Source organism: Lepeophtheirus salmonis, chromosome 3 (assembly GCF_016086655.4).
Source record: "Lepeophtheirus salmonis chromosome 3, UVic_Lsal_1.4, whole genome shotgun sequence".
Lineage (NCBI taxonomy): Eukaryota > Metazoa > Arthropoda > Copepoda > Siphonostomatoida > Caligidae > Lepeophtheirus > Lepeophtheirus salmonis.
Window position 1 is genome coordinate 20813758 of NC_052133.2, and position 24170 is coordinate 20837927.

At 31.4% G+C, this 24170-nt stretch overlaps 1 protein-coding gene across 4 annotated transcripts; it reads left to right on the plus strand.

Annotated features, from left to right (window-relative positions):
• Positions 1–3788: 3788 nt before the first annotated feature.
• LOC121114596 (uncharacterized) lies at positions 3789–22666 on the plus strand. 4 transcript variants are annotated; one of them, XM_040708604.2, is made up of 16 exons: positions 3789–4456; positions 4523–4621; positions 4821–5006; positions 5198–5320; positions 6830–6970; positions 7388–7530; positions 7597–7727; positions 8023–8540; positions 8601–8828; positions 8899–9048; positions 11199–11340; positions 15668–15736; positions 20258–20360; positions 22077–22146; positions 22219–22434; positions 22504–22666. In XM_040708604.2, the coding sequence occupies exons 2-16, from the start codon at positions 4586–4588 to the stop codon at positions 22504–22506; spliced, it is 2259 nt and encodes a 752-aa protein (XP_040564538.1). In that variant the 5' UTR covers positions 3789–4456; positions 4523–4585; the 3' UTR covers positions 22507–22666. The 4 variants fall into 4 exon arrangements, with proteins under 4 accessions (XP_040564538.1, XP_040564541.1, XP_071743244.1 ...); XM_040708607.2 differs by lacking the exon at positions 4821–5006 and having other exon boundaries at positions 4223–4456; XM_040708605.2 differs by lacking the exon at positions 15668–15736 and having other exon boundaries at positions 4249–4456.
• Positions 22667–24170: the final 1504 nt, after the last annotated feature.

Below are 24170 nucleotides of genomic sequence, written 5' to 3' on the forward strand. Positions count from 1 at the left end.
CTTATAATTCAAGCAGTGATTCCCAACCTTCTCATCAGTAAGAAGTAGGAAGTTTCTTGGCGTTGTTTTTTTACGAAACAGCTAATTCTGCCGAATATTAGAGTCATTTTTATTTAAAACATTTTTGGAAAATTTTGGATGACATTTTTTTTTCTTTGAAAATATATTCTTGTTGATATTTTTTGATGGTCTTGATAACCTCGCAGAGGGATCACTGTAAAATGATTGTCAGTAAAAAGGTTGCTGAAAAAATTGTTGTAGGTAATATAAACGTGAAGCAACATCAATGTAAGCAATATAATATTGAGTAATTTCATTGCTAGACAATATTATATTGTAATATTAAGTTCTAAATTAAATTAAATCCCATGAAATTTAAGTAACTTATTCAATATTTTAAAAGGAAAACATAAATTTTAAAAAGTTTTATCAATTCATTAGTGAAATATCCCGAATACATCCATGATTCCAGATTAAGAAGATGAATTTATAATGAAATATTCATTTGTTAGTTGGGTGCTTCATACTTATAACTCGTTTGGACTGTAGCGTAAATCGTTAAAAGCTTTATCTCTTATTCTCAAGTGAATCGTAAATATATTTTCTACTTTAAGGAAGCTTATATTAAATTATCTATATACATAAGTGTAAAATCCAGTGTGTTTTTTAGCTGGTGCGTTAATTTGTAATTGATTGTATAAAGAAAGAATTTTATTTTCCTTAGCAGTTGTCATTATTATTTAATTTTTGAGAGGTGAACTTCCTTTCCTAAATAGATTCAATTATATGCAAAACCTGTTTGAACGTTTGTGTGTGCTCATAAAAGACGAAGCGTAATCCTGAGGATTTGTTGAGGATATATAATTGTAAGTCATTGTGGGACTCAAAGTAGAATTGGGGATCGACATCGGAGAAATTATAGTTAATGTCCTTGTTTATATCCTTTTCTCCTTCCTCTCTTGTCAGAGCTGATTGTAGCGGATCTAATGAAACGTCATGAGTATTATTCTAATTCTCCTCGAAAACATTCTTCAATTTGTCAGGGTTACCATATTGGTTTTTGGTTTCTTTTTTTTAGCATCTCCATTCCATTCTGGACTTTCACCTTTGTCTATATATTAAATGTGAATATCTGTGAGAATTTCTGTCCGGGAATCACGGCTAAACCAATCGATAGATTTTGCTGAAATTTTTATAGAGGTTCTTAACGGCTCCAGAGATGGTTCTGATAACAATTTTTTTGGCATTCAAGATCTTGACGGTCTTGAAATAGCATTTTTCCAATAAGAAATGTTTTACTATCCAACGACGAATACAAAAAAAACAAAAAAAAGACCGTAAAATTTTAAGAATTATTCTCTCTGCATGTAAGTTGCATGCTTGAACACTTTTTTAAAAAGGAGATTATAAGGTTTGGAGACGAAAAAATCTTCCAGGTGAACTGTCATTTTGCTATGAACAACAACGGTAATATCGTGGAACGAATGCCAAGAGTAAATTTCTCATTTTATTGAAACCTCACACATTCTCCCGAGAAATAAATCCCTTGTAACTATATACATAATTGTAAGTTGAATTCATGATGACACAAATCATTTTGGCATGTAGGAGCCTATCTTTTTCTGCATTATATTTTTGGAGGGCTCATTTTTAGAGCGGAAAGGCATAAATAACACATACTTAATTATTACCTTACCTATTTTTATCAGCAAACCATGTTCTAATTAATACTTCATGCAACGCACATTAATTAATTTTTAAATTAGGACTCCTCCAATCTTATACACGTTATATTTTTCTAAATAGTGTAGAATTACGACTTATGAATATATTTTAAGATGAGCTCCTGGATTTGAGAGGATTCTATAACCATATAAGATGGTATTAACTGTATAACTATGTATAAAAAGTAAAGACTTCACTCACGACCACCAAATCCTTGGAACACTGCCAAATAGATCATTATTGTTTGAGATGATACATTTTTGGGGGGGTTTCAATAGAAGATGCTCAAATGAATTGTATATATTTTGTAACTATTTAGTACATGAATTGAGTACGTGTATGTGATGTTAACAGATGATGCATTTTCTTCAAGCCACGTAAACACAGGGTGGGAGAAAAAAAATTTGTCACGTACCAAAGCATGAATTTGACTGGAAATTAATTCAAGTTTTTTTTTTTTTCTGTTTTGTTTCTTTAAAAAAAATATTTTATAAAGTGACAAAGTCTAGATAAAAAAATTACATTCTTATAGGAAGGAAATGATTTTCAATATGGGAACTTGATAAAAGAATTCAATTCAAGACCGATTTTGTTTTTGAAGTAGACCGAATTTTAATTCTACTATAAGAGAGATTAAGCTTTTTTCGGTCATACAAAAATTATAACCGTAAGGAACCAATCTATGGTTTCCAAACCGAAACTGAACACAGGTAGAAGGGCTGCTGATCTGGTTGATCATATTTGTCGATCTAAAGACCCACTGCCTTGATTCATCTCATAATTATTGACTCAATTCGACGGAAGACAATGCTGTGTGAAATCTACGGGATCGAAGTAACTTCCTTGATGTGAAAACAGACTTTCTACAACAAGTGTATTTTTTCATCGTATGGCCAAAAAAGAAGCTAAAACTCTTCTCATGACGAGTTTGGCAAGATCACGTCCGTAGTGGTTGAAGAAAACAGCTTTCATAATACTATGTAGATAGCTTCTGGGTTCAGCCACCATATTCGTGGTAGAAATGCTCTTAGCCAGGGGATTTTTGAATGATGCCTTCTTGATGGAAAAGATAAAACCCTTAGTCTTGGCTAGGTTGATACTAATTGTCATCTAATAGGATTATACGTACACCTGACCACACATCAAGCAAGAACCAAGTCTTCATCATAGTAAACACAGTCCAACACCCCCTTAATATCAATTATCACAACAACCTGTCAGCTAGTGCTAGGATAAGATGTTTTTGACAAAATAATTAAGACGTGCCCCGTATTCAGGAAGTACCTATAAGATTCGTGTCTTCTGGTGCCTATAAAATAGTCATAGGAGGGATAGATTTGGGCCAAGTTGCGTTCTACCACTCCACCACTGGCCTGGCGTTATGAATAGCTGCTAAAGGATGGTGCGTTAAATAAAAACATTTCATTGATATTTATATAAGTTTTTTTCAATTTTTTAAATGGAAAAAAAATAATCAACAAAAAAAGAGGAAGTTAAATATTTCAAGTGTATCAAAAAATGATCTACACCCGGTATATACTTGTGTAAAGATTACTTAAATACTTTCTATGAATAAACAGCAATGATTCCATCCTGCAATAATAGTAATGACTCATTCATTATATGCATACAAATAAGAGGTGTTGAAAGAAACAGAGCTACTGATTAGAAAAATAGACTCCCAAAACTTAGAATGTATTTATTTTATAAAGAAACTATTTGCATCATTCATAGAGCCTCTGGTTCGTTTGAAAATCCTTCTAATATTAGATATAAGTCCCCTGGTTTTTTCAATAATCATAATTATCTTTAATTTACATGACGTCATTTTATATTTAGAAAGCTTCTTCTTTCCTGAATATATATACATATATTTATCGTTCAAAGATACTGACGACTATAATTGGGCAGTTACATGCATATTTTTACACGTAATAGTAATTTTTTCTCTCCCGAAATTTCTTACCCCTTTAACTTATGTCCCCCTGAGTCATACTTGCTTAAGGACAGTATTCATTTACTATTTTAGAGTAAGTCTTTCGATAAATAATTACTCAATGCGTCAGACTTTCTGAACCATTCAACCTCTTATTCATTTGTGATGATTCAGTATAGGTGCTTTCTCGCTTATTACAAATACTAATATATCCAAATAATGAATACTATTTTCGTACGAATAATTAATCATTTTGTAGTAGGATACTGCTTCCCACAGAGTCCCTCAGACTTGTCCCTTAATCCCTTCCCCACCAACATTTTTGACAATTTGGGGGGTTTCCCAAACTTTCCATGTTTTTATATAGTTGTAATTATACTATTATGCGCATATTAAACCTCCGAGTATTAAGCCGCAGGCTACTCCCTCTATTTTGTTCGAATATCTGACTTATGCCGATATAAGTGAAAGCACGTGAGCCTTTAAATAGAAATCTAACAAGGCGGCTGTGTGAGAGAGAGAGGAATGGAAAAAAAACTGCCTTTCCTTACCCCTGGTATTAGTAGTAGTAAACGCAATACATATATACTACTCCTAAAAACTTCTTAGGTCGTGTAAGTTTCAAACAATTAAGCTCACAAACTTGGCAAGAGCTACAACTTTTTGAAAAAAGAAAGAAATCACTCAGTCGCTCAGAAGTCTGTGTGTGTACGGACCGATTCATCATATTTATATCGTGAGTTCCTTGTCTATTTTTCTGTGTGCTTCACAATCATCGAAGATACATTCATAGAGGTAAGGTATCCCCGGCATGAGGGCTTATATATTATGCTTTATATATATATATATTTATTGTTCCAGGGCTTCTATTATATTTGAGACTTGACTTCTTCAGCATAGGTTATTTTTCAACCGAGACCGAGAATGTCTTCAACTAAAAAGAATGGAGATACAGAAGATGTAAGAAGCTTTATTCCTTCATAATAAAAAATATTTGATAGAAATTGGTTATGCATTTTGAGAAGCAATTCTTTCTTTTAAAATTATTAAATCATATGAAATCTTATTTTCTTTTTTATATATTCATTTTGCATGACTCTCATTAATCATATTTGCATGATATCGAAAAATCCCTGTTTCTTTACGATCGGGTCTTAAGTGGGAATATGAGGATGAGGAGGCTGAAGACTACGAATGGGAGTACTCAGAAGGAGAAGAAAATGGTCAAGAGGCTAAGGGAGACATGGAGGATGAACAAGAAGCGGAGGAAGGGATCCCTATTGAAGAGCAGGAGCTTCCTGATCCCTTTAGTTCAACTCCTCTAACGACCACAACCGAAAAAGATGTAATTAGAGTGCATTTATGTTTACAAACCGAGCTAAATGAAGACTGGCTCTGGTCCATCACGTACTCATAATTATCGATCTCTCTGTGTTTTTGATTGATTTTTGTACTAACATTGATTTTTGAACTGAGTGTCAAGTATTTCTAATACTGGTTCTTTCAGTAATATTTTATGATATTTTTGTATACTAGATATGCACATCAAAGGAGGAAGTTAAATCGTCGACAAATGGGGATAAAAAAAAACATCGAAGCAAAGATGAAAACGGGGAGAAAAAACCTCGAAAGAAGAAGTCCCGGCACTTGGATAGAATTGTAAGAACTCATGCATACATTGATGATTTGTTAATAGAAAAAAAATCAAAAGAAAAAGGAAAAAATCCAAATTTATTTTCTTACATCATACAGCACAATATTTAGGGATATATTTAGCTCAGTTATAGGCTTTGTATTCAAATTTCTAGAATAAGTTAAGATGTATAAGAATGTTAGCTATAATTTAAAATCTTCATTTGATTTATAAAACTTAATTTAGCTCGGAAATGGCCCTTTCCAAGAAAATCTATCAATTAATAATTCTGTCATTGTGACAATGATTTTTGTTACACCAAGTGCTATTTGCAAGGGCCTCCAATGGGTTAATGAGACTAAATTGTTATTAGAAATGAGAAATCATATGTCGAAGAATAGCTCAGACTCAATTTCTAGCTTACTTTTGTGTTGACCGGCCCCATATAATTAACAGGATGTGTTCAATGTTAATAAAAATTGATGTGTTAAATGTCCTCTTGAATGATAATTATAGACAGACTGAGCTTATGCTCACAGGGAGTCCCCAGGATTATATTTTGGGGAGGGCTTTCTTTTTTAATTTAAATTTAAAAAATTGGGAAAAAATTCATAACAATTAAATTTTTATGAAAAAAAATTTCAAAAATTATTTTTTTTGGATAAAATATTCAAAAATCCACATTGTTTACAAAAATTAATTTTGTTTGAAAAAAATTACAAAAATCCACAGCTTTACACAAAAATTTCGTTTTTTTGGAAAAAAAAGTTTCAAAAATCTATAGCTATTCTCAAAAAATTAAGTTTTTTGTAATAAAAACTCAAAAATTCAACACTGTTTACAAAAAGTTGATTTTTTAGAAAAAAATTTCAAAAATTAAATTTTAAGTATTTAATATTTTGGGAAAAATTCAAAAATCTATAACGGTTTTCAAAAAATACATTTAAAATATCCAATTTTTTAGAAAAAAATTTCAAAAATCCAATGCTATTCAGAACAATTTATTTTTTTGGAAAAAAAAATTTGAATAATGTCCGGGTATTCCCAAAAAATTATGTTTTTTGTAATAAAATCTCAAAAGTTCACAACTGTATATAAAAATTTTAAAAACTAGATTTAAGGAATTAAATTTTTTGGAAAAAAATTTCAAAAATCTATAGCTGTTCTCAAAGAAAAAAAAAATTGGGAAAAGAAACTAAAATTCACAACTGTTTGCAGAAAGTCAAATTTATTGGGAAAAAATGTCAAAAATTAAATTTGAATGAATATTTAATTTTTTAATATTTTTCCTTTTTTTTTCAAATAATATTTTTTCTAGTGAAATGCAAAAATTCCTTTATTGGGCTGGGGGTACAGCCCCTGGTTCTTTACAAGTAATTTTGCAAGAGTATATTTTTACAATTCTAAAATTGAATATGTAAACCCATGGAATTATACATACTTCTCAATTTCTTGAGTAGAGTAACAATTTCTCATGATGACATTGTACGACTATGACTAATAAGTTCCGTCCTTCGCCTCTTCTTTCTCTCTAGGAGGCGTTCAGTAAGAAAAATGGTGAAGGTGACTCACGCTCCAAGAAAATTCATGTCAGAAGTAAGGATCCATCTCGAATTGCTCGACAATTTGAAAAGAATTCGCAATCCAAAGGCTCTAAATCACGTAAGGATGTCAAGGTAAGGATGTTCCACGATACACTTCTCCAATCCCTCCCCCCCTTACTTAGTCATGGATCAAGTATTTTGTTTTTAAGAGGCATGCAATAAGTTTGTTTCTTCTCCTTTTTTTCCTTGGTGTGTTACTTAATGTGCACACACACCAAAGTTGTTTGTTTATCTTCAAATATTAATATTTTCATCATTTTCAAGATGTACTCTAAATGATAAATACTTTTTTAAGTTATAATTTTTTTTTTTGTATGTACATATTTATTTGGCAACGTTCCATAGCGTAGAATATCATTATTTTTAAATACTACAACATATTTTTAAAAAGATACCGGATATTGTATAATAATGTAACTTCTTAATTTTAATATTAGAATAAAATAATTTTTAATCCCCTCGGTGGATCATTTTATTCATGCATTTCAGAGACCCATTCCCCCGCAGCAAAAAGTGAATCAAATATGTAAAATATGCGAAAAGGAGCCCTATTTAGTGGAAAGAATTGTTGCGGAGAAGTCTTGGTGGCATAAAAACTGTTTTAAATGCCATCAATGCAAGAAAATACTGAAGTAACGTCTACTCCACTTTTAGATTAAAGATTTCTTCATAATTGTATAATAACTTTTTGTTTTTAGCCTTGACACCTATGTGAGTCATGAAGGAGTGATTTATTGCAAGGTTCATCACCGAGAGCTTTTTCAACCTAAGACTGTCAAAAGTGACATCATTGACGTAAATAGCTCTGTAAATACCAGTGAAGTTGTCCGTGAGTAGAATACTCCTTAAAATACTTGGGTCAGTGCCAGTTTTAGAAGGGGATCAATTGCCCTGGACCCTGTGTAGGGGATAATAAACAATTGAGAGAAAAAAATCCTCCCAAATTTAAACTTTATTATCTAACAAAAAAAATGATTCGAAATAAAATACAAATGTTCAAAATGGAAGAAAAGAATAGAACCTTTCACATTGGATAATAGCCCCAGATCCCTCTCACACAAAAACGGGCATTGACTTGGGTATCCTTTAAAACATTGCTCATTAAATATTTTGTGATTTTTTAGTCAAACATGAAGAGCAGGCTCGTCGAATGGAGACGATTATTCGTGAGAGCAATCCTGTAGAATTAACTGACGTAGTGAAATGCAATCCCGATGGTGAGAAATATGCAGGACTTGAGCATTTGGACGTCGGCTCAAAGTTTAAAATGTTTGAGAGTGGGCATGGTGAGCGGGGGAATGGTGGAGGGATATCCTCGGATCGTTATGGCATCATGGAAAAGTTGAAGCGTCTACAGGATGGAGAGGAATTGGAGGATCTATTGGCTGAGATTGATGAAGAGCTTCCTTCTTCATCAGAAGAAGAAGACGAAATTGGAATGACAAACGTTCAAAAGAAAATGCATCACGCTGAGAAGCTCTTTGAGGAAGGAGGAACGGAGAGAAAAAATAAATTGGCCGAAGAGAGAAAAAAGGAGTTGAAAGGTCTAAGGAAAAAGTTAACGGGCGGGACTCGAGATAGTATTATGAAGGAGTTTGATGACATCATGCTACAAAAAGACTCAAAAATTAAAAAGACCAAAGTGTGTCAACCTTTATCTTATTTTCGTCGTTCTCCATGGGTTTACTTTTTATGATTATAGGTGGATGTACGAAGTGAGAACGCAAAGAAGTTTAGAGACATGTTTGATAAAGGAGAAGTCCCTGAAGCCGTTGTTCCCAACGATAAATCCACTTTCGAAAAGAATCAAGAATTAGATCAAATACGGAAGAAAAAACATGATCAGTTGGATTTTTTCAAACAAATGGAGGAAGGTAAGTTGGAAGACAAGTCCGTGAAGCCGAAACTCCTGGTTGGAAAAATTAAACAAGTAATTAGAAAGATTGTACAAAAGCTTGATCACTATTTTGATCAAAAGCTCATTACTTATTCCTATACAGACAAGTGAGGAAAATATTGATGACATTGATGAAGCGGAAATGTCCTTATCCAACAAATTTACATTTTTTGAGCATTTTGAAGAAAAACAGGAAGAGTTGTTGAAAAAAGGAAAAAAAACAAGTCGGCTCTCTCCTTCCAGATGGACTCAAGTAAGTTATATTTTAAACTTAAGGGGAGTTTCCATATAACTATCAAACGTTTATGTACATCTTATAGTCTATAAGCCTCAACAAGTTTCCTTTTCAAAATGAAAAGGTTCTGTGATTTAAAAAGTTCATTGTTTGCAATAAACTGAAAAGACCGCGAGAAATTCAATTTGAATGCATGCTAATCTGAGTTTCCACGTCTATCGGACGTCCATTGTCCACTGTTTTCGAACTCTTTTTAAAATTGAACGTTTGTTGCAATATTATCAGAATGAATAAAGTAATGAAAAGTTAGTTGAAACTCTTCACATTTTCTTAAATTACTTAGATATGATTCAAGTTAGACCTACCAAATTTTTATACGACCAATTTACATTTAAAATTCCCTCAAAGTCTAATTAATTAAATAAGAATTATAATCCTTACTTTTTCTGTCATTTACATTGAAGTATGAGATGTTTCAATTATCCCTTTGACTCAAATCATAGAAAAGTTTCACTTTTCAAGTGGGCACCTAAGATTATAATCCTAGATACTAAGAAGAAATTAGTATACCCAAGATCAAATAGAAAAAAATAGGGGCTATGCTTTTTTTAACCACTTTTTCTTTCTTTTTTTGAGGGGGGGTACCGTAGTCTACAAGTTACAACGCGTGCACGGAAAATTGTCATTGAAGAAAATTGCTCTGGAGAAAATAGTCAGGGTGGAAAATTGTCATTGGTAAATTTTCCCGTCATTAACTAACAAAATCCCAATAACCCGGGCCAAAACTTATTTTGTCCAATGGCAGAGACACTAAGCAGGTTAAAAACCACTGTCGCCACTTCACAAAGCATTTAGACCCCCTCTGAATACTACAAAATGAGCCCAGGATCAATGGATTGATTAAGACTACGTCGAAGACGCCAAAGCGGTTAAAAAGCACCGTTACTGTTTCTAAAAGCATATATGTATGCCTCTTTCAAAAACTAGAAAAAAAATCCGGATCCATAGGTTGATTAAGTCTACGACAGGGGCACCAAGCAGGTTATACACAACCGCCAACACTTCACAAAACATTTATGCTCGTCTAATACTTCATAATTAACCCCTTTTTTTTACCTGCTTGGTGTTTTTGCCGTAACCTTTATCAAGCCATGGCTCAGGTCTAGTTTTGAAGTATTTGGAGGGGTATTAAATGCTTTGTGAAGTGGTGAGGTGGTTTTTAGCCTGCTCAGTCACCCTGCCGTAGTCCTAATAAACATGGGGCATGGAGTTTTTGTAGAGCTTTTGGAAAAGCATATATATTTTACGAATTAGCAGTAATGGTTTTTAACCTGCTTGGTGTCTTTGTCGTAGTCTTAATCAATCCATGGACCCGGTTTCCGTGTTTATTTTGAAGTATTTGGAGGGCCTAAATGCTTTTTGAAGTGACAATGGTGGTTTTTAGTCTGCAAGGTTATCCTGCCATTGCAAAAAACAAGTCTTCTGCAATGATTGATAAATGACTTGAAATTTTCCCAATGGCAAGTTTATCCGTGTCAATTTTCCTAGAACCGTTATGACGTGTATAATTTTGGAATTAACCAATGTAAAATGTATTTCTAAGACTTCCATTTACAAATTATAATCTTCAAGCCCCTACAATGCTCTTTTCTAAAATAATGAAAAGGCTTAGTGATTTGAAACTTTTCTATTGTTTTAGTTGTAAAAATTCCACATAAAATTACATTTCAGAAGCACAAGGTTAACTTACGAGTTTACAAATTTATCTCTTCAGGGCTTTTTCTTACACATAAGAAACATTTTAAATCATAGAACCTATTTATTTTGAAAAAGAGAATTGATGTGGTTTGAAGATTATATTATTAGAAGGATATCCTCAATTCCAAACACGTGTAAACGTCCGATCCATGTGAAAGCTCACATACCTTTAGTAACTACTGTGCTTCCAAAATGTAATATATCTTGGCATTTTATTCCTTATATACAATAAACGTTTTAAATCCCAGATTATTAAATGAATAAAAAGGTCTTAGAAATAAACGGTCCATTGGTTTATTTCCAAATGATAAACTATGTAACGTACTGTACACGTCTGTTAGATGTGGAAACTCACCTGCACGCACGTACACATCATTTTGATTGTTTTATCATGACTGCTTTGTTACTAGGGAAACGAGGAGGATGAAGATGTGGAAGAAACGAAAAAATACATGTCTGAGACAGAAATTGCCAAAAGAGAATGTAAGGCACGAAGTGTTCTTAATAAGTTCAAAGATATGGAGCAAAAGGTTTTAAATGGCGAAGATGATGGTAAGATTCTATGATTAATTATTTCATTTAGTACTCTTATGAACTTTGGGAGAAAATTAAAGTATTAAAGAAATGTATGATCATCACAATTCTTAAGTCACAGTGCAGTAGCATGTATACAGTATCTAAATATATATGATATTTAGAGATGTAAAAATTGTCGAAATCTTCACGAGTGTATTTTTTTTTTTTAAGTTTTTAGTGTTTAAGTTTACATATTTGAAAGTTTAAACGTATTAGCAAGTAAGTAAGGAGCACCATAGTTTAGTGAGATCTATCAGCTGATACATCTAAAGCTAGGACCGTTGCTAGGATTTGTCTCTGGGATTTTGGGGTGTTCATGTTTTTTTTCTGGTGATCTTTTTTTTTTTTTTTAGAAAAGACTTTTCCATTTAATAATAAACAAATTTTGAAAGGGACCAAATAGTTGACGGTCCTGTCTAGAGTTATATATTCTAAGTACTTTCAGTTATTTAAGAATAAGTAAACCAAAAATTGACAGGTTAATTCGGACAATTTGCAGAATGTTTTAGAGGAGAGCAGTTCATGACATTTCATTAAATCAGCTACAAGAAGCTACGATGGGTAGAAGGAAATGAACAAAGGTCATAGGTAGGAATGACTCCAATGTTAATCTCCAATTCTGCTCTAAGTTAAACACTGCTTTTAACACAAAACTCCCCCTGCACTTTATTAATAGATGTTCCCTCCTTAAGAATTACAAATAAATGATAGGGTCAATACTAAATTACCATTTGACTATCATCATAATACCGTCAACTCAAAGATAATACTTCTAGAATGACCTTTAAGATCCTTAAGGTCTTGGTTTTTCGATATTTTCTTTTTTTTAATATCCAAAAATTAAAAACTTTCATTTTTAAGAAAATTTTTTTTTAGAATCCATAGCTACTCACAAAATATTAAATTTTTCGCAAAAATATTTCAAAAATCAATAAAAAAATCCACATCACAAAAAAAAAAAATTGAGAATAAATTTCAAAAATGAGATCTCTAATATTTAATAAAATTTCCAAAATGAGAATTCAAATGTTAAATAAAATTTCCCAAAAATTCAAAGCTATTCATAAAATATGACATTTTTCCGAAAAAAATATGCAATAATTCACAGCCATTCACAAAAAATTTAATTTTATGCGAAAAAAAAATTCACAGCCATTAAGGAAAAATGAAATATTTTGGAAAAAAATTTCTAAAATTTAACTTTTTCATCCGTACAAAAAAAAATTCTAGTAAAAAGAAAAATCCTGAATTTGGGGAGGGCTACAGCCCATCCAGTCCATCTAGCCCACTCCCTGTGGACGCCCATAACATGAAATATTTAATTAACGGTATGATGATACTTAATTGAGTATTTACCCTAGCAGCTTTGGAAAACAAAAAAAACATCTTTAGGCTGTAACAGCTACAAAAAATATTACTTGCTAGAAATTGCGTAGAAGTTACTATGTACTTCAAAAATGTCGTCTTTCGAAGTTATCATATAATTATGACATTATTGGACAGGCTTTATTTGAATGCTCGCCAAGATTTCGACCATTTCTCCATACCTAATGAATAACAATATTCTATCCCTCATTCATGACTTTAGTTACTTAGAAGTTAAAACAATCTGAGTCAGAAACCTAGTTATATCCTTCATGAATAGTATATACATTAACAGGGGCGTCCACGTGAATAAATATATAAATTTTTTTTTGTTATTTTTTTTTTTGGGGGTGCAAAAATTACAATTTATTGGAAAAAAATTTCAAACAATTTTTTTAGAACAAAAATCCACATCTATTCTCAAAAAAGTAAGTTTTTGGAAAACAAACTCCAAAATTAAATTTTAAATAGTAAATTTTTCGAAGAAAAATTTCAACAATTCATAGTTTTTCTCAAAAAATTATATATATGTTGAAAAAAGTTTCAAAAATCCAGAGTTGTTCCAAAAAACAAAATTTTTCGAAAAAAATTTCAAATATAAAGTTTTTCAGAAAAATATTTTTAAAAAATCCGTAGTTTTCCTCAAAAATTATAAAATCCAGAGATGTTTAAATAAGTGAAATTTTTTATAAAACATTTCTAATAATTAAATTTAAAGTATAAAAACACTTCATTTATTAAACTTTTGGATAAAAATTTCAAAATCTATAGCTATTCTCAAAAAATTAAATTTGGAAGAACATTTCAAAAATTCAGAAAGAAATATTTTAAATTAAATTTCAAATATTAAATATTTGGTAAAAAAATTCGAATATTAAACTTTTCTAGTAAGAATCAAAATCCTTTTTTTTGGGTGGGGGGTACAGCGGGTACAGTGGACGCCCCTGATGGACAAAGAATGTATATGGTATGTAATTAGTCAATACTTATAATTCACTTAATACAAGCATGGTTTTATATTATTCTAATTTTGACTCACTCTCTTAAAACAAATAAAAAACAACAAACCATTCAGAATTAATAAACATCTAACCCATGAGAAGAATGCTCTTAACCTAGATCGTTTTTTACTACTTTTTTCTTTGCTCCGTTGACTAAAAACTGTAATAATGAATGACAGGGGCGTCCACAGGGGGATACCCTGGAGGTGCCAAATTAAATCATTTTTGATACTTACTAGAAAATGTAATACTTTTTTCTTTCTTTTTTAAATTTAGTAATTGAAATTTTAATTAAATTTGCCAAATTTAATTACAAAAATTGTAATTGTCTCTAATAACTATGAATTTTTGAAATTTTTCTCCGAGAAATTTAATCTTTGTATTTTTTTTTTTTTTTATATTTGAAATTTAATTTTAGAAATTTTTTACCAAAAAATGAAATTTTATGTAAATAGCTTTGTAAGTTTTTGAGAAAAGCTATGGAATTTTGAAATTTTTAGGAATAGCAATGGATTTTTAATTTATTACCGAAATTTTTTTTAATTCCACTTTTTTTTAATTTAATTCTAGAATTTTTTTCTATAAAATTTGATTTTTTGAGAACAGCTCTGAATTTTTGAATTTTTTTCCAAAAAAATTAATTTTTGGAGAAAAAATACGGGTCTTTGAATTTTCTTGTACTTATGATTTTTTTTTTCATTCATTTAATTATTGGAGAGTAGCTTTAGATTTTTAAAGTTTTTGTCAATAGCTGTGGGTTTTTTTTTAAAAAATCAGAAAAATTTAATTTTTCAAATTTTTTTTTGTAATTCCAAAATCCCCCACCCCCAAAAAAATAAAAATATATATATATATATAATCCTGTGGACGCCTCTTAATAATGATGTAACAACACTCCACTTTCTCATATACCTCTTCTTGTAGATCGAATCAATTGAATATAACCGAGTGAAGAGATTCGCTCCTTTAATCACTCAAAAAAATATCATTGTTTGATCTTGAGAATAATTATGCACTTATTTACCGACACGGGATAGGACAAGAAATACTACTAACACTCTTTTTTGACCTACATAAGGCTATTTTTGGTAAAATAGTTCAGAAATGAAAAAGAAAATTGAATTAAAACAATCGTTTGTCTTAAGGAATTAAATAAACTTTTTTATTAATTATAAATAGGTCAACGTCAAAAAAAATTAAATTTCTTAGTACAGCTCCTTGGAGGAGAATGACAAACCAAACAAAAAATTAAAGATGCAAATACATTGATGAAAAATAATCAGTAATTGCTAAACTTTTCACTGTTGTTGCATTTTAAAAAGTGAAGTGGGAATGGTTAGTGTTGATTCGGTCCTTTTTTATTCGGTCAAGTCCAATCTTAGGACGTGTTCTATCGTTATTTAGGACTGTTGGTACATGAAGACACAACAATAGCAATGAAACCCTGATTTAGCGTCTATGAATGGAACGGAGTAGCTATTCATTTATTATTAGAATGGACCCTGCTTTCCCACACTTTGAAACCTTCATTGCATGATTTTTTTTTAATTCAACACCTTCCTTCATTTCATAACTATTCTACTAATAGAAAAATATCCCTAAGTAAGTTAAAAGAAATAAAAGAGAGAAACGATTGCGCGTTTCATATATAAAGTACTATTTCTTGAATCGGGACTCTTAATTTTATTCCTTAAACAACCCAAAATGAAATGAAAAATACACACACAAAAATGTGTTGCTGGAATCAACTTTTGGGTTTATAAAACTCCAAATATGATTGGGGTGTTGTTTTTGGTGGCTTAAGACAAGTTTCAAAGATAGAATTTAAGTAAATAGTTTTTTTTAACTTTTGATAATAAAAACTTTAAGTAATTTTCGAAACAAATACATAGGCTTAAACAAAATTAGACTTTAGGCTTCTTCGATTTCTCTTTCAGTAAAAAAAAGCGATGACCCCGATAAGCCTGTCATGACTGCACTCGGCTTCTTGGGTCGACTACCTGGTGGTAAGTGCACTAATGATAACTTTTATTAACTTGAGTTTTTTAAGATATTATTCTGTTTGTACTAATATGTTTGTAACACACTTATTTTCAATTCTATTCTCTCTCTCTCTTTCTCTTTCTATCTTTCAAATAAATTAATCCTTTTTATCATTACCTTAATTAATTAATAACTATTTATATTATCAATGTCAGTAGGTTGATTCTTTTTACTGCTTTTTTTATTAATAGGCACTTTAGAATTAAGAATTTACTTTTGAAAAGAAAAAATCTTTCATGCTTTTTAGTTGAATTCCAAGTTGATTTGGAGCTTTCTATTCTGCTTATTTATTCTTACTGCTATTACTTTAAGATGGGCTCACTGTCTGACATATCCTACAGAATTCTGGACTTTTATTCCTTATATAGTATATTATGCATCATTCAACACCAAATCCCCAAAAAGAATTAAATCATTGAAAGTAGGTCCATAATGACTGGTTTCAAAGAAAACATTGTCTAGGTTAATCTAACAAAACAATCAGTCTCATTTAAGATTCGGCCTAGACCGAATCTACATTTAGAATTGTTGATGGTGTCATTTGTATTTCAAAATTGTGAGCATGGACCCACAATAATGTCAAATGAAGTTAAAGGTCTTACACAAATCCAATTTGTATAACACATCAATCAAGATGAGTGTTGAAAATCGCTCCATAGATTGAGACCAAATGAAATCCGTTAACTATTTGAAAACAATTAAATTTCTGTCTACGCTCTATGATTGCGGCTTACACCGGAATATCAGTCCAAATTGCTCAAGAAAAATCAACCGATCCTGAAAAAATTCGGTCTTGGAGCGAGTCTCAACACTACATATTATACATGTAGGTAGATGTTTACTTGCAAACTCTAAATCAAATATATTTTTGTGCAATCAAAAGATTGGTTCCTGAGATATGGAGGCATTCATTTTGGCAATTTCACTAAAAAAAGTGGTTCCTTACACCAAATTTAAATAGTCATATCTTCTGAACCATAGGTTCTATTTCAACAAACAAAGTACTTCTGGAACGAATAAATATGTGAAAATAAGTTGTATTTACTTTTATATATCTCAAAGTCAAATATTAAATTTTTCGGAGGAAAATTTCAGAAATTTGCAGTTATTCAGAGACAATTAAATTTTTGGAAAAAAGAATTAATTAAATTTTGCAAAAAATCAAATATTATTTATATTAGCTTTTCTAGTAAGAATCAAATATTCCTTAATTTTGGGGCAGGGAGGGTACAGCCCCTCTCGAGCCTCCCCTACTGTTTGAAATTTGGTGTACTCCAGAGTGTTTACCCAAATTGCAAAAATAAAGAGCTCCATATCTCACAAACCAGTCATCAGATTTCAAAAAATAAAGTTGTTTCGAAGTTTGTAGGTAAAATCTACATTTATACTCAATTTCATCAACTTCTGAGGTGGTAAGTTGAAAAATTGCCTTTTTTGGGAGGGATGGATTTGATATAGAATGTCCCTAATATATATATTTAAAGGATTGATATTATTTTTTTCTAAAGGAGTCGTCGTTCCGTGGTTCCATCTTTTCCCTATTTATCTTTATTCCCTAAGTCAGATTGATTTTTTTTTTTTTTTTTTGGTTGGTTGAATTATCAATTGGTATCTAATTTCAATATTGGACTCAACAGCAATATTAGATTCCATATGATATATTTTATTAGAATTATCCATTCTATATGTAAGATGAATTACTTATTTATGTATATAGGTGGAGCTGTTTTTATTGAGGCCCAGGCACATTTTGGGGCTCTTTCATAAAATAAAGAACATTATTTCCACTTTTCCACATTTATTATAAAAATTAATTTTTATAATTTTGAGGAACAGAATAGGACCTGTTCTTAAATATTAAACATTTTGACAACATCATTTCATTTTTTAACAAACGTAAAAACAGTTTGAGTATAGGTTTTGTTTTTTTACAGTAAGAATTAGACAACATAACTTTTATTATATTAGTAGTCTTTTTATTCAAAATATATACAGTATGTTGGCTTCTATTTTTTATGTTAAAGTCCATAGTCTAGGATAAGATGTGTCAAAGTTAATAGAAATACAAGTTTATACCATCACTGACTTCCAGCACGCTTTTAATATTTACGTTATAGAAGATGAGTGGTTGCGTGATTGTTTCTTTCCCAACAGTTGTTAACGATACATTCAATTGAAAATTCTAGGAATAATGACGTCATAGACTATGAGTGGTTCTGTGTTCTGTCAAAAAAAAACGGCTTGTCTTGCCCAGCAGTCGGTACGTTACATCAGATTGAAAATTCTAGCAAGTCCGATGATATGATGGTCTAACCTTGTATTTCTATTAACCTGGGGACTGGTTATATATATATATATTATACATAAGATACCTTGAAACAAAGTATATCATTGTTTTCTTGATAAAAAGAAAAGATTGAATGCCAGGATATTTGCAAACTAAAAGAATATACTATCCCCAGAGTGTTTTGATAATCTGTAACCTGTTGTTTAAGCCAGTTTTTTTCAAATGGTGCATGTCTAGAAGAATTTTCATAGCGCCCTCTACGTGAGTAACATACAACTATATTGTTTAGTAAATAATGGTTAGGGAGATGTATGATTTTGCCCTGTTCTGTAACGTAATACGTATAAATCTTACAAAATATGAGATAAATATTACATGTATTCGAGACTCAAGGCAGGGATAAAAATAAATTAAATATATCTTCTATGTCTAATATTTTTGGCGTGGTACGTAGAAGAAGGATAATATACCTTTGTCTCCAAGTATCTTGATTATACCATGAACAGGGTCATTTTCTTTCCTTTAAATTTCAATTTAATTTGGATTTTGTTTTTTAAAGACAATAATTTTGCCCGGAAATCCTATGTTTTACGTTCAAGTGTAGGGCCTAGGACCAGAGCCCCCCTTAAAATCGGCACTGAATGTACTTATATACCTTTGTGGATTATTTAAATGTAGATGTAAAGGCTGAGGACTAAAAAATGAGAAAATTTTAAAATCCGTTTTCACTTCTACATATTTCAATTTTGTGCCATTTTGATGGCACACTTTTGAAGCAAAAGTTGGCAATTCAACATTTTTCTACACTTTTTATTCATTATGTCCCCTCCATTCTGAATGACGGCTTCAATACGGAGACGAGCAGAGTGCACAGCTAGCATTGATAAAGTCTGAGGACAATTTGTTCCACTCCTCCATGATCACGGCCTTCAGGGTATCGACATTCTGGTGAACATTCATGTCAAACTCGCCCTGTAGGACGCACCAAACATCAAATTCTAGGGAGTTCACGTCGGGGGTGGACGAAGGCCAGAACTCTGGATGCCAGAAGGCAGCCATGTTCTCCATGCAGAAATGCTCCACTTTGTTGGACGCATGTGCCAAGGCGCCGTCTTGGATAAACACATAGTTGCCCCAGGGGAACGACCTCTTAACCATGGCAAGACATGGTACCTGAGGACGTTGTAGTAGACATCTTTGTTGAGTTTTTCCTTGGCCTTGAATACGACGCCGAGGACCATGACCTGAGCTTAATTTTTGGTCCTGAAGGTTCCCTCGAACTGAGCTGTTGATTCAACTAAGAAAACAATCATCTCTCCAGTCAGAACAGCTTCCACTGTGAAGATCTTCTTGTCGGAGATTGACATGTGCGCCGAGGAGATCGCACACCATCTTTGTTTTTGCTTGTCGCTCTGACTTTTTTTGATCGCATAAAAAAAAAAATCATCAAATTCTAAATTTTCGTCAGTTCTTTCGAATGGTGCCTAGTACAAAAATGTCAGAACTGTGGGTAGATGGCCTTTAAGAGGATTCTAATTTTTGAGTCCTCATTCTGAATTACTCGTATCTCTAAGGGTTTCTCATTTCCTAAGAAACAAATTTGAAATGAAAAGATCCCACTAGTAAATAATAAATACAATGAAAGTTAAATATTTGTTTTTACATTTTAAGTAGAAATAATATTTTCTTTAACGAGACTTAACTCATAGATGTATTCAATTCTCATCTTTTTCATTTTTATCATAATTTCGAATAGAGTCCAGGGTGGTTTTTTAGAGTCCTAGGATTCCACTTGTTGGAATTCCGTAAACTGATCCAAATGCAATAAAAAATATTAGCTAGTAAGTGATGAACAAGCCAATTAGTGGTGGATTATAAATCATTGAAGCTTATATTAATGATGTAATTACATGCCAGGTTTCTCTAAAAATAAATATTTACCAGGGATTTCTCTTGTAAAACCTCGAGAAATCCCAGGTTTCTCTGAAAATAAATGTGTACCAGGAATTTCTCTTGTAAAACCTTGAGAAATCCCAGGTTCCCAAGAGAGAAATCCCAAACCTTTTATATGAATTTCAACAAACAAACTCTGTAAGCTCATTTTACATAATATGTCATATAATTATGAGACCTCTCCAGGTCAACAAATGGGAATTATTGATCCTAATCTTTCTTTTTTTCATCTTGAATAATATAGTTGGAGATAGACCCAGATTGAAGCAATTCACACCACCTCGAAAGCATGGAACCTCTGATTCGGAAAGTGAATACTCAGACTCAGACTACACCGACTCTTACACGTAAGCAATGGCATGAACATTAGACTTGTAAATTCGAAGCACTCTTAGTATATAAAAAAAGTTAAATTTAAAGAAAAATTTTCAAAAATCTATAGTTATTCAAAGAAAAGCAATATTTTTGGAAAAAAATAATAAAAAGGAAATTTCAAATATTATTTTTTTTGAAAAAAACAAATATTTAAATTAGATTTTAAATATTACATTTTTTGGAAAAAAAATTCAAAAATACATGGCTACTCAGGGAAAATTATTTTTTTATTAATTCCAAAATTAAATTTCAAATATTATATTTTTTTCTCTGCTGTATAATTTGCTCGAATCACAAAAACAAAATTTAATAAAAAACAAAATTCCTTAATTAGAGGGGACTACACACCCTCCAGCCCATACCCTGTAACTGCCCCTCCCCTATAACTAAAAATGCCACCTCCACAAATTCATCCGTTTAATTGAAAGGAGGAAAAATTTGCATACATCAAGAGGGAAAATTGTTAAAAAAATAAAGTGGCGCCATCTGTAACCATCATAAAATTGACATCATCTAGCGTGGTGTAAAAGGAAATTAATATGTAGAGTTGAGTGGTCTGTAATGAAAAAAGAGCGCGTGGAGAAGGAGAGAGTGAGCCATTTGGTACACATGAATTAAGACCCTTGTTAATATAAACTGCTTGATATTTGAATAAAGAGGTGAACCTTCTACATTTAAAATAGCATAGCAGGTGGGGGGAGGACTGTAGTGGCTACAGCCCCCTCCAAATTAAAGAGTTTTTTTATTAACTCGAAAATTTAATTTTTTTTTTTTTTTTAAATTTAATTTTTGAGTATAGCTTTGGATTTTTGATTTTTTTTTTTAGAAAGTTTAATATTTTTAATTTTAATGAACAGCTGTGAATTTTTGACTTTTTGCAATTTTTAGAGAGTAACAATGGATTTTTTTCCAAAAAAAATCCAAAAACTTTAATATTTGAAATTTATTTTCCATAAATGAAATTGTTCATATTTTTTTCAATATAATTTTAATTTTTGGAATATTTTTTTCAAAAATATTCCAAAATCCTAGGCCCATCCCCAAAGAAATATATGTAGATATTATCTTACGGATATTCCTTTATTAATGCAGTGAAGATATTGTAATTATAGTTTAATTTATATATATTTATTTTATTATGCTTCTTTAAATCAATTTACACCAAAGATAGGAAATAATGTTTACTTCAGAGGGAGAAATTAACACGCCCACGACTTATTAAATAATGAACAAAAAGAAAAAAGAGGACACGCAATATCCATTTTTCCTTTTCTAATTTTTAATTATATTTTTTTAATTACAAACAACTCAATTCTACTAATACTACAAGGAATCTACTTCAGCTGACAGGACCGTTTCGCCACTTTCTTAGTATTTTTTGTTCTGAATTCTGATAAATAAAGTACGTACATGATGTATAAAATATGTACATACTTTTCGAGGGCTCAACATATATTTCCTATTGCCATCCGCTTTTCATAATCACAAGCACTTTATACTTGAATGTTTTCACCCCTCAAAAATTAAAAATTAATAATAGGGGCTTTGTAAAATAAAAAACAAAGCTATGATTAGCAATTCCAACAAAATCTCACACGATAGAAAATGCTTAGAATTAACAACTATAGTTATGATTGAACTATGTTTTATTTATGTATCAAAATTCCATTTATTTTTGTTGCTAATAGAGATGGAAGCGACTATTCCTACTCTGAATCCGAGGAAGAGGAAGTAGACGAGACCTTGAGAGCGATTAGGGTAATCTTTTACATTGTTATAATGGCTTTATCTTTAATTATGTATATTAACTTTCCCCTTGAATTTACATAGGCGACAGCTCGTGCAAAACAACTTAGAGCCAAATTCGAAGAATGGGAGGATAGTCCAGATGCAAAGGACCAAATCAGACAAATGATGATTCATGACGAAAATGGAGAATCCCTTGAGACAACTTCAAATTTGAAGGCCAAGTTTGAGTCATTCAAGTTAGGAGATGAAAATACTCCCGGAGGAAGGCGTCCTCATTTTCAAATTAAGAGATTTAAGGTACTTGGGTTGACTAGTGATGTTGTATTTAAATGCTGATATATTCTGTTTTATCTCTACCCATATTAGTAATACAAGGAAGTATCGTTGAAGCCCATTACGAGGACGGCGGCGATGTGATATTATTAAACGAAAAAATCGTAGAAATCAGTTTTTTCACTAACTATTTTTCCATCTTATGTTACTTTATTATAATTATATCAATTTGAGTAAATTATAATCTATATATTTACATTTTTTTCACATATTTAACCAATTAAAGAATGAAAAAAAAATATGTATTACCTACGACTTTTCTTAATATCATTTGATCTACTTATTGAATGACATAGTTAAATATTTTTAACAAAAACAAATATTTCTCAGGAGTTATTTTTTGATAAAAGTATATAGTTTCTGTTCGTTTATCTATGTTTGCACATTCTAGAATGTATACAGTGAGCCCTTACTCATTCGGGATTCGCGATTTCAATAACCCGCGGATTTTTCACATAGCGTAAATATTTATTATCAATAATTACATTTGATATTTTTTGACGCAAGAGTAAAAAAATTGCTTTGCCCTATAATCAGATTTATTAAATCATTCCCAATGCAAAGAATTAATGCCAATGGTTTGTAGTAAATATGTTAAGCATTAAGCGGTCAGGGAAGAGAAGTTGAAAAAGTGACCGCATATTTATTGGTTAACTCCTAAAGCGGGGTTGGTATTTTGTTGAAAATATTGGATAAAATAAAATAATCAAGGATCAAACTTACATCTGAACAGTAATACCCTGGGATAACATTCATTCCGAGGAAAAAACAAAAAAATGTGAGGAAAACATTAATTTATGTGCTGAATAAATATTTTATTTATTAACTCATCAATAGAGGGTCCATAAGTCTATACTCGGTCACTCATTCTTTGTTTTGTACTCAACAATCTGTGTAAAATTGGGGGAAGAGACCGTTAAAAGCAGGTGCCTCTATGAATAGTGAAGAAAATGGGGTGTAAAGTAGCGTTTGTTTCTCCTTACTTAGGACTGGAAACTGCAGTCACTTCCAGTTCAGTCCTACATTCCTAAAAACTCGGTCTTTGATGACGTCACTCAAATTTATTTTTTAAATCAGTTCCAGTAATGACAGTCCTAAAGACCGATCCCAAATACCAATAGGACCGGTCCTAAGACATGAATGAACTGGATCGAATAAATAAGGACCCACACAACACTAATTGTAAGCTCTTGTATTACTTAGAGTAACCTTGAAGATCGACGTTAGAGTAATTCTTGCCTATGTCTTGTTTACTTCCTTCTCCTCCTCCATCTCCGTCACGGCTGCTTATAGCTGATCTAATCAAACGTCATTACATTTAAGCTATTCTCCTCAAAAAATAATTCAAATTGTCAGGGTTACCATGTTGATTTGCTTTTTCTTTTATCATACTCAAAATAATTTGTGTGACCGCTGGTCGGGAAGTGCTGTAACACGCTTAATACAGTTTTTGTATGTTACAAAAATTCTGCGTTGGATCATTCCCGATAGGTCATCAGGGCGTTTGCAGGGGGGGGGGCTGTAGCCCTCTCTAAATCGATAAATATTTATAAAAAAAAAGTATAACGAGGTCTTGCTGTATAATGATATTGTCAAAGATAACCTTGTAAAGAGGTTGTGTGACTTATTTCAAGGACTATTTTCCGCAAATATCATGTCCATGAACTATGAAACAGCAAGCAATCCCCCACGTCTTTGCC